Here is a 12,784-nt window from a genome sequence, read left to right on the forward strand (position 1 = left end):
TAAAAGCAACCAGTACAAGGGAAAAAGAAAGACAACCAGAAACTTCGGTAAAAATTAAATGCTGCTCCAAAAAGGAAATATAATCACAATAAACTACTTAGGTCTGCAGTGAACAACATTTACACAGTCATAATAACATTCATGCTGTTTATTTCAATTTTCAGAACAAATCAATAAACAAAGCATAAAAGACTATGGTTTCAGAACAGAATTCAAGAATTATCAGACTTGACATTGTCAGAGGCAGAGAGGTGGACAAGGGGAGGAGACAGAAGCAGGGTGCATCCCCCATTCTACAAAATGGAGAATTGAGATACTGTTTACAGTTAATACAATAAAACTAAATTTGTAGTTACAATAAATAATTTATTTTTCCTGATTATAAAATTTTTGTTCCTTATAAAAAATATGGAAATTACTTTAAAAAAACACTTTTAATCACCCATAATTCCATTATCCCTAGGACCTGGGTTTGAGCCCAGGCTCTGCAATTTACCATTTGTATGGCTCTGAACAAGTCAACCATTTATAACATTTTCTTATATTTCCTTCATGTTTATCTATATACTTTCTCATAGTATACAGTGTACATAACATTATGTGAGAACTGTACTATATACACAATTTCGAATCCAGACTTTTTTCACTTTAAAGCATAAAGTAAAACTCTGGATACAAATATCATGCTCTTCGATACTTCTAAATATACTTCTTGGCCATAGGGCAGTCAGAGGTTTCCCAGAGATGGGCCTGAGCCAAATCTTAAAAGAAACCAAATGTTAGGCAAAGCAGACAGGGGCTGTGGGGTGTGGTGGTGAGGTATCACAGGCACCGAGGACAGTGTGAGCAAAGGCACGAGAAGAGCAAGCACGTGCCTCCAGGCTGCAGTAAAGGTGCGCGTGAAGTGAAGCGATGAGGCTGGGAAGAGCTCAGTAAATCATGTTGAGGGATCCAGACATCTTTCCCATGAGAGACATGAAAAGGGGGTATGGTAGGCCTTGTTTGCTTTGGCAACCCAGGACCTAGCACCATGTTTGCCACAAAGAGAGTGCATAATAAATATTTTTGTAATCAACGCACGATACATCGGAAGCCAGAAATGCCTCCTGGGTTTCCAGTCTGGGTGCTGGATAATGCCATTTGCTGAGGGAGGGAAGCCAGGAGAAGCAAGACTGAAAAGGTTATGTATCTGGGCAACATCCTCAGAGATTCCGTAATCTGACCTCATTTTTTAAAAAGCCACCATTTTGTAGCATGTGAGGGCAATTATGTAGTGCATCCCCAGGTGTGACTTGAGGCCCTGGAGGCTCCACGGATTGGCCTCAGGGAATTTATATGCCTCCACAAATAAGCACAGAACTGAGAGTGCAATCCGAGTTTCTCCTGAAGAGGGTCCACAACCTCCATCAGATTCTCAAAGGGGCTGTGACCCCAGAAAGGTTAGGCACACAACGGGAGAAGTGACAGAAGTGGGAGAGGGATGACCACCTAGGGGAGGGAGGGGATCTAGAGCATAGAAAAAGGACTAGCTTCCTGAGCCTGGAGGAATTCACAGCCAATTATGTTTGAGAGGGGTGTGTGTGTACGCATGCTGATGAAGAATCTCTCCCCACCGAGCCTCCAAAGCACCTATACGTGATTTCACTTTCTCAGCCCTGTGCTCCACGTAACATACATCTGTTGGTCTCATTTGAGGGTAAAAACAGACTTCTTGGCTCTACCCTTAATGCTCATCACTAGGTCTGACTCTGAGATCTATAAAACTGATAGCTCTTGGCAACTTAAGAAAATGGGGCTTCAGAGTTCCCATCTACTTCTGGCAAGACCAGCCCAGAAAGAAGGGAGATGACCCCAAGGAAAAGGAAAACCTAAGCCAAATCTGACAACAAAGGGTAGTCACTCCTCTCCTATCAGAAACCCTGTAGAAAAAAGTGGGAGGTAATTTATTTTGAGGGCTGGAATTTAATTGGGAGGGAAAGTTTTTATGAGTTGGGGAAGGAACTGATCTGTCTAGTAACCTACTAGGCTCACAGGATTTGTGTAGGATCGGGGGTCCTGAACCTGGGTGCAGATTGGTGGAAACCCAGACCTGGAGATGAAATATAAGCAAAAATGTAAAAAGTCATTTTGTTGAATGAGGAACAGAAAAGCATGTTACGTAGAACTTGGTTTGCTCATATAAATAAAATGTTTGGTATATTCACTTAAAATACAAATACAGGAAGTTAGGTCACAGAGTCCCAGCAGCCAAGGGTTGTCAGAGGCACGGAAGGCAATGTAGTTACTGTCCTGTTTTGCTGAAACAGAACAATGCGCATCCAGATCCTTATATTGGAGTTCCCCTCCACCTTTGATCACACACATTTGTGACCTGCAGGTTTTACTTGTCTGTAGTGGCTCATTCCCCTTCTAAGTTTTAAAAAATACTGAGGCCTAAAATGGAAAAAATTTCACGTGTCCTAGATGATTCTAACATGCAGCCAAGGTTAAAAACCACTGCTGTAAAACGGTGGGTCAGTGATTCCCAAACCTGGCTTTATATCACAATCACCTGGATAGCTCTTCTGAGCTCCCTATGAATAGAAATCTCTAGCCAGGAGATCACAATCAGTCATGACTGAGTATTCATTTACGAGGATAAATATACAACATGTGGCTCAAACAGTTTAACCATCTTAATGGTCACAAATCCCAGCTGATACCTTTCAGGAAAGCACATTTTTGGCCTCTTGGTGGGTCAGGGTCACTGATCTACCCCAAATCTTCAGACCTGCTCACCCTCTCTAAGCCTCCTGATCATGCAGGGGGAAAAACCTAACTTGTTCCTAATCTCAGCAGAGACATGTGGTGTTACCTTTGGGTCTTTCCACTCCCAGACAGGGGACAGAAAGAGTCACTACCAGGGTGTGTGAAACATGAGCATTTTTTTTTTTGGTGGTACGCGGGCCTCTCACTGTTGTGGCCTCTCCCGTTACGGAGCACAGGCTCCGGACACGCAGGCTCAGCGGCCATGGCTCACGGGGCCCAGCTGCTCCGCAGCATGTGGGATCCTCCTGGACCGGGGCACGAACCCGTGTCCCCTGCATCGGCAGGCGGACTCCCAACCACTGCACCACCAGGGAAGCCCCGCATGAGCATTTCTGATTCTTACTTTTGAACTGTATTGATGTTTTTGTATTTGTGTCTATATGATTTAGAATGAAACTGGGAGAAGTTGTCACACACGCTTTGATGAAAGACTGTGGTTAAAGGGGGAAAAAAAGAAGTTAATAAGCTTTCTTGTGTATGCCTTCTGTATGTGAAAGTGCTCTGTAAACTACAAAACGCTATGCTAACTAATACTTAGTCTTGTAGAAATGACACAATAAATGCGTGGACTTATGCACGAGAGGTGCCCCCAACTGCTTTCACCAGGTATAGCATTTATGATAAACACTCTTGCTTGCTGAGAGCGGGAGTGGAAACAGACCCAGAAATTAGGAGACTCAAACCCCAGCCTTAGATTTGCTGCTTGCTGGGCACACTGCCTAAGGCAAACCCCCAAATCTGTCACCTCAGCTTCCTCACCTATATATATATACTTTTTCTATATACCCTTTTCTCAGGCTTTCCCACAGATCTGGGTGGGGTTACAGGTGGTGAGACATGGGATAAACACAGAAGAACAGAGGAAACCTGGATTTAGGACCTGGGCCTGAATACAGGCTGTCACTTGTTACTTGGTCTTGTGTTAAATGACCTCTCTCAGGTAAAGGGGGCAAACACCTCTTTCAGTGTTACAAGGATTAAGGTAATGATCTATCTGAAAGTATGAGGTAAGTGCCGGGTATCATGACTCTACACATGAAGGTACACAGACAAAGAATCAAGTTCTATATAAATACAAGGCAATATTATTCCATAACTCTACCTATTGCATAGTTGTAGAAATTGTTTTTCGGGAGTAAAGGCTCAATGGTAACAAAGGTATCTTACCTTAGCCAGTTTCTTCATCCTTCTAAAAGTTTGCATATTCCAATACCTTTGAACTTCTAAAAAAAACAAATGAAGACCTTAGGAATCCCACTCTGCTTCCTCCCTCTCTTTTCATTTCCCTCTTGGCTCCTCTCAGAATTAGAAGGGCTCCATTATTTCTTCTAAAGACCATCCAGAAAGTGACAATGACACCCAACTGAGCCCCCTGCTTGGGCCTGAGCAGAATGAGAGCAGAGACAAAGCGGGCATACCTCCAGGGAAGCTTTATTCTCTGATGCCTCTATCTGGGAAGGGGGCTGCTAGCAGCGTCTCACTCAAACGGAATGCAATGGCAACTGGGGTTAAGTTATGGGAAGAGCTGTTGACCTTAGCAAAGGGACACAGCCCAGCAGCGTCTGTGGCTGTCTCCATCAGTCCTCAATTGCTTGGCCATGCAGGCTGGGAAACGGTCAGAAGAGACTCTCGTCAGAGGTCCCCAGAGCTTTACCACACCAACGTTCATGAGGTACAGGTGATGAGGGAAACGAATGTTTCCTACTTCCATCCATGTTAGGAGCAGTAGATGGTTAGTAGGGTGTTTCAGTTTTTGTTTGTTTTTTTAATTACCTAGGGAATGGAAAACCTATAAATGTTCATAGGTGAGTTGTTGGTGAACTGCTACCCCAAGTGGTTTCCTTAATGAGTCGCTGCTTAACCCAAAATATTAGAATACAAGGTTCAAAGCTCCGGAATTCCATCAGGCAGACCTCCACCAGTAACCTGCCCATTGCCCAAGAAATTACCAGAGTGTTCAAAAACAAAGTTAAGTGAAAAATGCCTTTCCCCCAAAGGGATCTTTATCACTGAGCTCTGTATGATCCATTTCTAAGAAAGCCACATTCCACTTCAGACACCATGACCACTTGGGGCACCAAGTGAAAAACAAAATCCTTGCCTTGAGGCCTTCATTTTCATTTTCTTTAAATTAGCCTCTGAAATGCCCCTCTTGTGTTTCGCACTGCACTCCTGAAAACTATTACTTTTAAGGACAGAGCAGGCCTCTTTTCACCAAGGAGGAGAAAACAGCCAAGAGGTGTCTGACTTGGGGGCGGGGGGCAGGGGCAGAGGTTCTGACTGGCGCCTGGAGGTCTCCCTCGTCCCTCTATGTGCTCTCAACGAGATGGGTTCTGTGGTGGCGCATGAGGTGTGAGTTGGAGATGAAAGCCGCGCCGCACTTGGCACACTCGTAGGGCTTCTCCCCGGTGTGGGTTCTCTGGTGCACGGTGAGGCTCGACCTCTGCCGGAAGGCCTTGCCACACTCGCTGCACGTGTACGGCTTCTCCCCATTATGGATCCTCTGATGAATCAGCAGGTACGAGCTGCAGGTGAAGGCCTTCCCACACTCGTTACACACATACGGAAGGTCCCCGCTGTGAATCCTCTGGTGCACGATAAGGCAAGAGAGTTGACTGAAGGCCTTCCCGCACTCGCTGCAGTCGTAAGGTTTCTCCGCGGTGTGGATTCGCTGGTGCACGATAAGGTGTGAAAAACAACTAAAGGCTTTTCCGCACTCTTTGCACTCGTATGGCTTCTCACCAGTATGGCTTCGCTGATGCACGATAAGATTTGCGCTCTGTGTGAAGGCTTTGCCGCAGTCATTACAGGCAAAGGGCTTCTCTCCGGTGTGGATCCTCTGGTGGACAATGAGGTTTGAACTTCGAGTAAATGTTTTCCCACACTCGTTACATTCATAGCATTTTTCTGTAATGTGGACTTTCTGGTGCCGGGCAAGTTGTGAGCTGTAACTGAAGGCTTTCTCGCATTCACTGCACTTAAAGGTTTTCTCTAAGGAGTGAATTTTTTGATGTACAGTCAGATTTGAACTCTGAGTGAAGGCTTTCCCACACTTTGAACAAACATACGGTTTCTGTCCAGTGTGGATTCGCTGATGCACAACAAGGTTTGCGCTCTGAATGAAGGCCTTCCCACACTCATGACATTCGAAGGGTTTCTCTCCAGTGTGGATTCGCTGATGCACTACAAGGTTTGCACTCTGACTAAAACCTTTCCCACACACGCTACATGTAAAAGGTTTCTGCCCAGCCTGGCTTTTCTGATTTTTAACAGAGCCAGAACCAAGGCTATATCTCTCCTCAGATTTGTGACACTTCTGGTCTTCCTCTTCTTTGAAGTTTTCAGGTATGTGACAGTCCTTCACTGTCACTTGTCTGAAATCTTTCTTTTCCGTCTTTATTCTCTGCCTTTTTAACATGTTCCCTTTTTCACAGCCTTCTCCTAATTCAGGTCCTGAAGGGTCAACTTTCTGGATTCTTCCTGATATTATGAGAGGTTTTTCTGCTTCATCACATATCTCAGTTTTTGGAACCAATAACTGTGGGTTCTTGGTTTCAGCACCTGAAACAGCAAACAGGAAAAATAAATGTCAGGTTTTTTTGGCCTAGAAAAAGAATAGGATAGTCAAGTCATAACGGTCAGGAAGCGTGTGACTTCAGCTGTGAGCTGCAGGTCATGCAGCAACTGCACAGGGGAATCTAATGTCCAAAGACATCCTACTGGCACAGGCCAGGGCAACTCTCCAGCCAGTAAGATGAGTGGGTGGGACAGGGATGTTGTGAGGCACAAACCAATACTGGGCAAGGAGGACAGCCCAGTTTGGTTGCCAGGCTAAGGCCATCACAGTCATTCAGAAAGAAGGGCAATGTCAGAGAAAGGGAATGCCTGAGCACTGGATACAGCAAAGCCCTGAATGCGACAACAACAAAAAACCCTGAAAGCCTAATCTTTTTCTGGTTATTTCTATTACTACTGCTCTGATTTCTCAATCTACTCCACTTTTCTCCCTGCAGTTTAAAACTGCTATTACATCTTCTTTTCTTCCTTCTTATCTTACTTTCTCCCTGTTACCTCTTTCCCCTACTGCCTCTCCACCCTTCCTTTCCTGGTTTTTATGTAAAAACATTTTTTGTTTGTGAAATATTCTGAATTTTTCTAGATGTATAAAGGACATAAAAATAAGTTATGCTTAAAAGCTTAAAAACTTGGCTTTAAATTTATAAACTTTAATAAATTCAATATTAATGAATACATACCAAACTCACAAACATTAACTTCAAAATTTCCAAAGTACTTTCATGTATATTATACAATTTTATGATCAAGATGAAACTGTTCTCCTTCACTTGTATGGAAGCTAAAAAAGGGCAAGGCTGTTCTTACTCACTGCTATATCCCTAGCACCTGTCACACTGCCGGCACCCAGGAAGCAGGCCCCCAACGAATCCTTTATTTACTGAATCAATGCACCCCACTTTATAGAATAGGAAATGGACGTCCAGAAGAGAAAGGATTTGCTCAAGGTCAAAGAGTTATCAGAGGTAGGGCAGCAATTACACTCGTGACTCCCTCTCAATTCCTAGAGCTCAGTGAGCTCGCTATTACCTATTTTTTTTTTTTTTAATATTTATTCATTTGGCTGCACCGGGTCTTAGTTGTGGCATGTGGGATCTTCGTCGCAGCGTGCAGGGTCTTTAGTTGCAGTATGCAGATGCTTAGTTGTGGCCTGTGGGATCTAGTTCCCTGACCAGGGTTTGAACCCGGGCCCCCTGCATTGGGAGCTCAGAGTCTTAACCGCTGGACCACCATGGAAGTCCCTTGCCATTACCTGTTACAACAGAAATGGCTCGCAGAGATATGAGTCCTGGCTAGGAATAGCAGAGAAAGAAAACAGTGGCCATTCCTGGTGGATGGGGGCAGCTGCTGGAGTTAAAACTATAAATGACTGACTGATAAAGCAAGGAAACAGAAAAGAAGTGATACAGAGGGGAACGCTCCAGAGACAATGGAGCAGAAAGCAGAAAGCGGGAAACAGAAGCTGCTGAGAGTTTGGGGAATTAAAGAAGAGACAAGAAAATGAAAGGTGGCAATCCTAGCCTTCCCTACAACACTGGTTTAAGAAACTGACTTGGTTTGCAAATGCCTGAGTAATTGGCTAGGGAGGAGAATAGGTTCAGGATATTCAGGCACAGCCCTATACTCATAGCATATGAGTACCAGAGGGGCCTTGGCAGTCATCCAGGGATTGCTTCCACAACACAGGACTCATGGCTACCACACTGTTGACCCACAGTTACATGTCACTCCTTCACAGGCAAGCTTCCGCTACTGCTAGCCAGATACATCCTGAGTCCCAGCTTAGAGAACCAGGTGATAAGCCAGCCATCAGTAGCCTCCATGAAGACCTAGCTTTAAACCTCATCATGGCTGACGCAAGTGCTTAAAATCCTCTAGAATCTGCACAAAGATCTATGAAAACAGAACACCTCCAGGGCATTTCCTCAAAATATCACCACAAAAGGTGACCCTTCCTACATTAGCCAGCTTCTCTTGCAGGCTCACCAAGCTACAATAAACACGAAGCATACTGAAGAGGACACGTGTCTACACAGGTGAATATGAAACTTGCTGAACAATAAATGTGATTAAAAGGTAAATTTGGAGTTCACCTGTGTTTATCTGGTGTCTTGAGACTGTGTGCAAAATAAGCCATTTCCTGTGACAAATGCATAGGCATCTTTCAGTATTCCTCTGTCCAGCTGTCCCTGACACTTTCAACACCTCAATACTCTCTGTTGCTGAGGTTAGGAGACGAGACCACCAGTCTCTGAAAAGATTTTGAGAAACCTCAATGGTCAGATTCTGAATTGAGGTTGAACCTCACCTAGACAGGTCATGCTCCCATGAGTCTCCAGTAGCTCCCTCTTGGCCAGAGTCTCTGGTAATGAGGAGCTGCCGGGGGTTGATGCAGCAGACGCCTCCTGTGTTGGTTTCAGGACGACAGCCATGTCCCAGAACACGTTCTGACCCTAGAAACAAGCAGGCACAGGTGGGTTTATGAGGAGACTGTCACTGGGAGATGGTACAATTATAGCTTTGAGGTTGAGAACATAAGCACCCGTTCTTGGAGACCGTAAAATAAAAAATTTTAAAAAAGAAAGAAAAATACCAAACATTTAAAGATAAAGAAAGGAAAAGGAAGCCAGAGTCTTCCCTAATTCCCAAGGTGGGGTGGGCAGAGAAGCAAGCCTGTTACCTTCCTCCTGATCATTTTGATTTCATCTCATTGTCCACTTCAGCACCCAAACCTAACTTGCCAGTGAGAGCACAAGACAAGAGAGCATATGGGGAGATTCTCCAGAGTACACTTTCCCAAGGTCTAAAGATCAAAGAAGCAAGGTTCTAATCATATTATTACAGAGAGGCTTTGGGGAACCTCAGGCCTCATTTGGCTAGTGATGGAAAGGTGTGTGTTTGAAAACATACAGCCTCACAAACTCAAATCGTGGTCTGCAGATCAGCAGAATCACCATCACCTGGGAGCTTGTGAGACCTGCAGAATCTCAGACCACACCCCAGACCTCCTGAATCAGAATCTGCATTTTAACAAGATCCCCTCCCCCACATCCTGGTGATTCCTATGCATATTAAAGTTTGAGAAGTACAGGTTAGAGTTATCAAATCCTGCAGGAATCACCTGAAGAGTTTTTTTTTAAATACAGAGGTCTGGGTCCCATCCCCCAGAGATACTGGTTTAACTGACATGAGGTATGGCATGGGTATCATGATTTGATAAGAAGCTCCCCAGGTAATTGCAAACTGTAGCACAGTTTGAGAAGCACTGGTTTATAGAAAGTACCAAGTGTCACATCAATAGAATAATATAATGTTTCAATTATATTGCAAAAGACTAGAGGCCAGAGCCCTCACCAGACAACAAGACTACAGATGTGGGAGCAGAGGGATAGGGTCCCCTCTGAAATCACTTGAGATCTTTAGCTGTCTCCTTCCTCCTTCCTCCCAGACCATTGTTTACCTTTTCCTCCTGTTCTGATACATCGAGGCCTGTCTGAGGACACTCCCCAGGAGCCCAGACTTTGATGTTTTCAGAATGCACTTGTTGGCTGGATGCCTGACCCACGAAGGTTTCCTCCTCTTCCTCTTCCTTTTTCACTGTCACTGGGCCCCAAGGGGCCAGGGTCATGGCCTCTCTCAATTCTGTAGTCATCCTCTCTGCTCAGCAGGGGAACTCCTACAGCTGGGGGCTGCCCAGCAGAAGTCAAGCCCCATCTAATCTTTAAGTCTCAAAAGCTTCTTCTTGAGTTTCTTCCCGGGGCCAGGATGAGTAATGTCTACTGAGAAATCAGAAAACACTGTTAGCAGTAGAGCAGAGGTTTGCCTGGATGCCACCAAGCCCACAAGCCAATTTCACCAGTGTCTAGGCAGCAGCCACTACCGCTACAGGGTCTGCTCTACTCCTCAAGAGGATGGAAGGAGCTGTAATGTATACAAGCAATTTATCCCCATAATAATCACATTACAAACACCTTTATATAATATTTATTGATTTTCCCTCTGATTATAAAGTTAATATATTTTAATTGTAAAAACTTAAAAAATACAGAAAATGATTAAGAAAAATTACCCCTGGTTCATCTCCAAAGAGATAATCGCTGTTTATTAAAGAATTTAAGATATTTCTTTTAAGGAAAAAACCTCCAACCATACTGACAATTATGACTTAAACTTCTTAACTATGGTTTCTTTTTAAGAAAGGACATTACAATCCAAAGTTTTTCGTTTGCTTGGTTGGTTTTTTTTAATCACCAAGGACAATAGCACGAACAAAAGACTGCAACCTGAACTGTTTGCTTTTTGAACTCAATTTCTATGTTTCACAATAGTCTTAGGTAGATGTTTCAATATAAGTACATATAGCACCACCTCCTTCTACCATGGTACTCTAAGTTAAAGCTACATTATAATTTACTTAACCAGCCCCTATTTATTTATTTTAAAGTATTTGTTTATTTGGTTGTGCCAGGTCTTAGTTGTGGCTCACTGATTCCTTAGTTGTGTCATGAAAACTCTTAGTTGCGGCATGCATGTGGAATCTAATTCCCTGACCAGGGATCGAAGCCGGGCCCCCTAACCACTGCGCCACCAGGGAAGTCCCCAGCCCCTATTTATTAGCCACTGCTTTAGTAAAAGAACTTTTGTTTCCAGTTTATTTTCTTAATAATTGTTAAGATTCTTTTCATGCAAATAGTTTTTTTCTGCTGCTGAGTTATTCCTTTACAATAGTGGGATTACTGATTGAAGGATTTTATGAGTGACATATACTGCCAAATTGCTTTCTTTTTTTTTTTTCTATTTTATTTTTTAAAATATTTATTTATTTGGCTGCACCGGGTCTTCATTGCAACATGCACATCTTTTAGTTGCAGCATGCAGGATCTAGTTCCCTGACCAGGGATCAACCTGGGCCCCTGCATTGGGAGCGAGGAATCTTAACCACTGGACCACCAGGGAAGTTCCCCAAATTGCTTTCTAAAAGGACTGCACCAAATCATACCACCACCAACTTAACAGTACCCCTGTATCATAGCCAAGCCAACAGATTGTTTTTTTGATTTGTGAGTAAAATAACCTTACCATTTTAGTTGATTATGAAGAAACTGAAATTTTCCTATTCCCCTTTAGATGTCTTATTAGGGAAAAACGTGCTACATTTCATTAAGTCCCTTTTTGCTGCTACTGAAGTGATCACATACTTTATCCTACATTAACGTACTGGCAACTTATTGTATACACTGCATCGCTTCAGTAATGCAATATTTTCAGTCCTGCAACACATCTTAATTCTGGAGAATTATTCTTTCCATGACTAGCTGAATTCTACCAGGGAGGAAGGCCCTTAACACTCGTTTCACCTATCTATACGCAAGATTGCCTACTTTGAGTATTGTCATCAGACTGCTGATCAAACTCTAATCGGCCTCCAGCCCTAGACAGCAAAGTCTCCTAACAAGGGTTTCCTTTCAATGTCCTTTCCCTAGCTCCAAACGTGGCAACGCATCTCCTCCTTCTCCAGGCCCCACGCAGCCCTGTTGTGGGGTCGACCCTGGCCCCTTGGGTGGTCCGTGTCCAACCTCCCGCGGGCTAGGCCCCCATAAGTAGGCGAGAGCCGAGTTTCCGAGGTGGCGGGGCGCGGAGCCGCCTCCGGACAGACAGGGCTGGGATCCCCGAGGGGAGGACGAGGCTAGCGGACCCTGCGATGGCCCCTCCCTCACCACCGACGTTCGCGCCCAGGCCACGCCAACCCCGCTCACCACGCGCGGAGAAGAAGCCCGGCCGGAGCTCCCGGGCTCTGGAGCAGAAGGCAAGCGGCCGCGACCCCTGCGCCTACCGGCGCGAGAACAATGAGCGGACAGGAAGTGCCTGGGGATGGGCTTCCGGCTCCCCAAGTCGCCAGGCCAGCCTCTCTAGGAATCTCGGAGGTGCTGTCTTCTCGTTGGGTGTCCAATATCGCTACCGACCAGTGATAGGGGCAAAAGCGATTAGAGGAAGAGTGCAGGTGGATTGGGGAATTGAGCCTCAGAGCGCGGGGCATCCCTAGGTCGGGTAAGGCCACTTAACCGAGACGCGCACCCGACAGCCTGAAACTACAAAGCATCCATCTGTGGAAGACCCTGATAATTTTGCCCTAAATGTTCTGGAAATATCAAACAGTACAGAGAATGGTACAACGAATGCCTGTATCCTCCTTCTGTACTCAACAATTAACACTTGCTATGTTTGCCTTACCTCTCTATATACTGAAGACATTTTTTTAAGTTGTAATCATCAAAACACTTCATCCCAAATACTTCGATATGCATCCTTCAGTAATAAGAATAATCTCCAAACTAACAATACCATCATTACAGGTAGGAAAATTAACAATAATTCCGTGAAACCATCTAATAACCATTTT

At 44.5% G+C, this 12,784-nt stretch overlaps 1 protein-coding gene across 4 annotated transcripts; it reads right to left on the reverse strand.

The window, feature by feature from the left end:
- Positions 1–133: 133 nt before the first annotated feature.
- On the reverse strand, positions 134–12,222 carry ZNF35 (zinc finger protein 35). Of its 4 annotated transcripts, XR_016394702.1 has the most exons (6): positions 12,141–12,222; positions 9,845–10,163; positions 8,693–8,837; positions 4,227–6,369; positions 3,976–4,031; positions 134–2,089 (listed from the first exon to the last, which is right to left on the reverse strand). XR_016394702.1 is itself a non-coding variant. In XM_030764098.2 (4 exons), the coding sequence occupies exons 2-4, from the start codon at positions 10,034–10,036 to the stop codon at positions 5,117–5,119; spliced, it is 1,590 nt and encodes a 529-aa protein (XP_030619958.1). In that variant the 5' UTR covers positions 10,037–10,163; positions 12,141–12,222; the 3' UTR covers positions 134–5,116. The 4 variants fall into 4 exon arrangements, 1 of the variants encoding a protein (XP_030619958.1); XR_016394700.1 differs by having other exon boundaries at positions 134–4,031; XR_016394701.1 differs by having other exon boundaries at positions 3,976–6,369.
- Between the last annotated feature and the right edge of the window lie 562 nt (positions 12,223–12,784).

This window comes from Delphinapterus leucas, chromosome 10 (genome assembly GCF_059928025.1).
Source record: "Delphinapterus leucas isolate spDelLeu-1000000601 "Yukka" chromosome 10, BTC_Dleu_Yukka2, whole genome shotgun sequence".
NCBI lineage: Eukaryota > Metazoa > Chordata > Mammalia > Artiodactyla > Monodontidae > Delphinapterus > Delphinapterus leucas.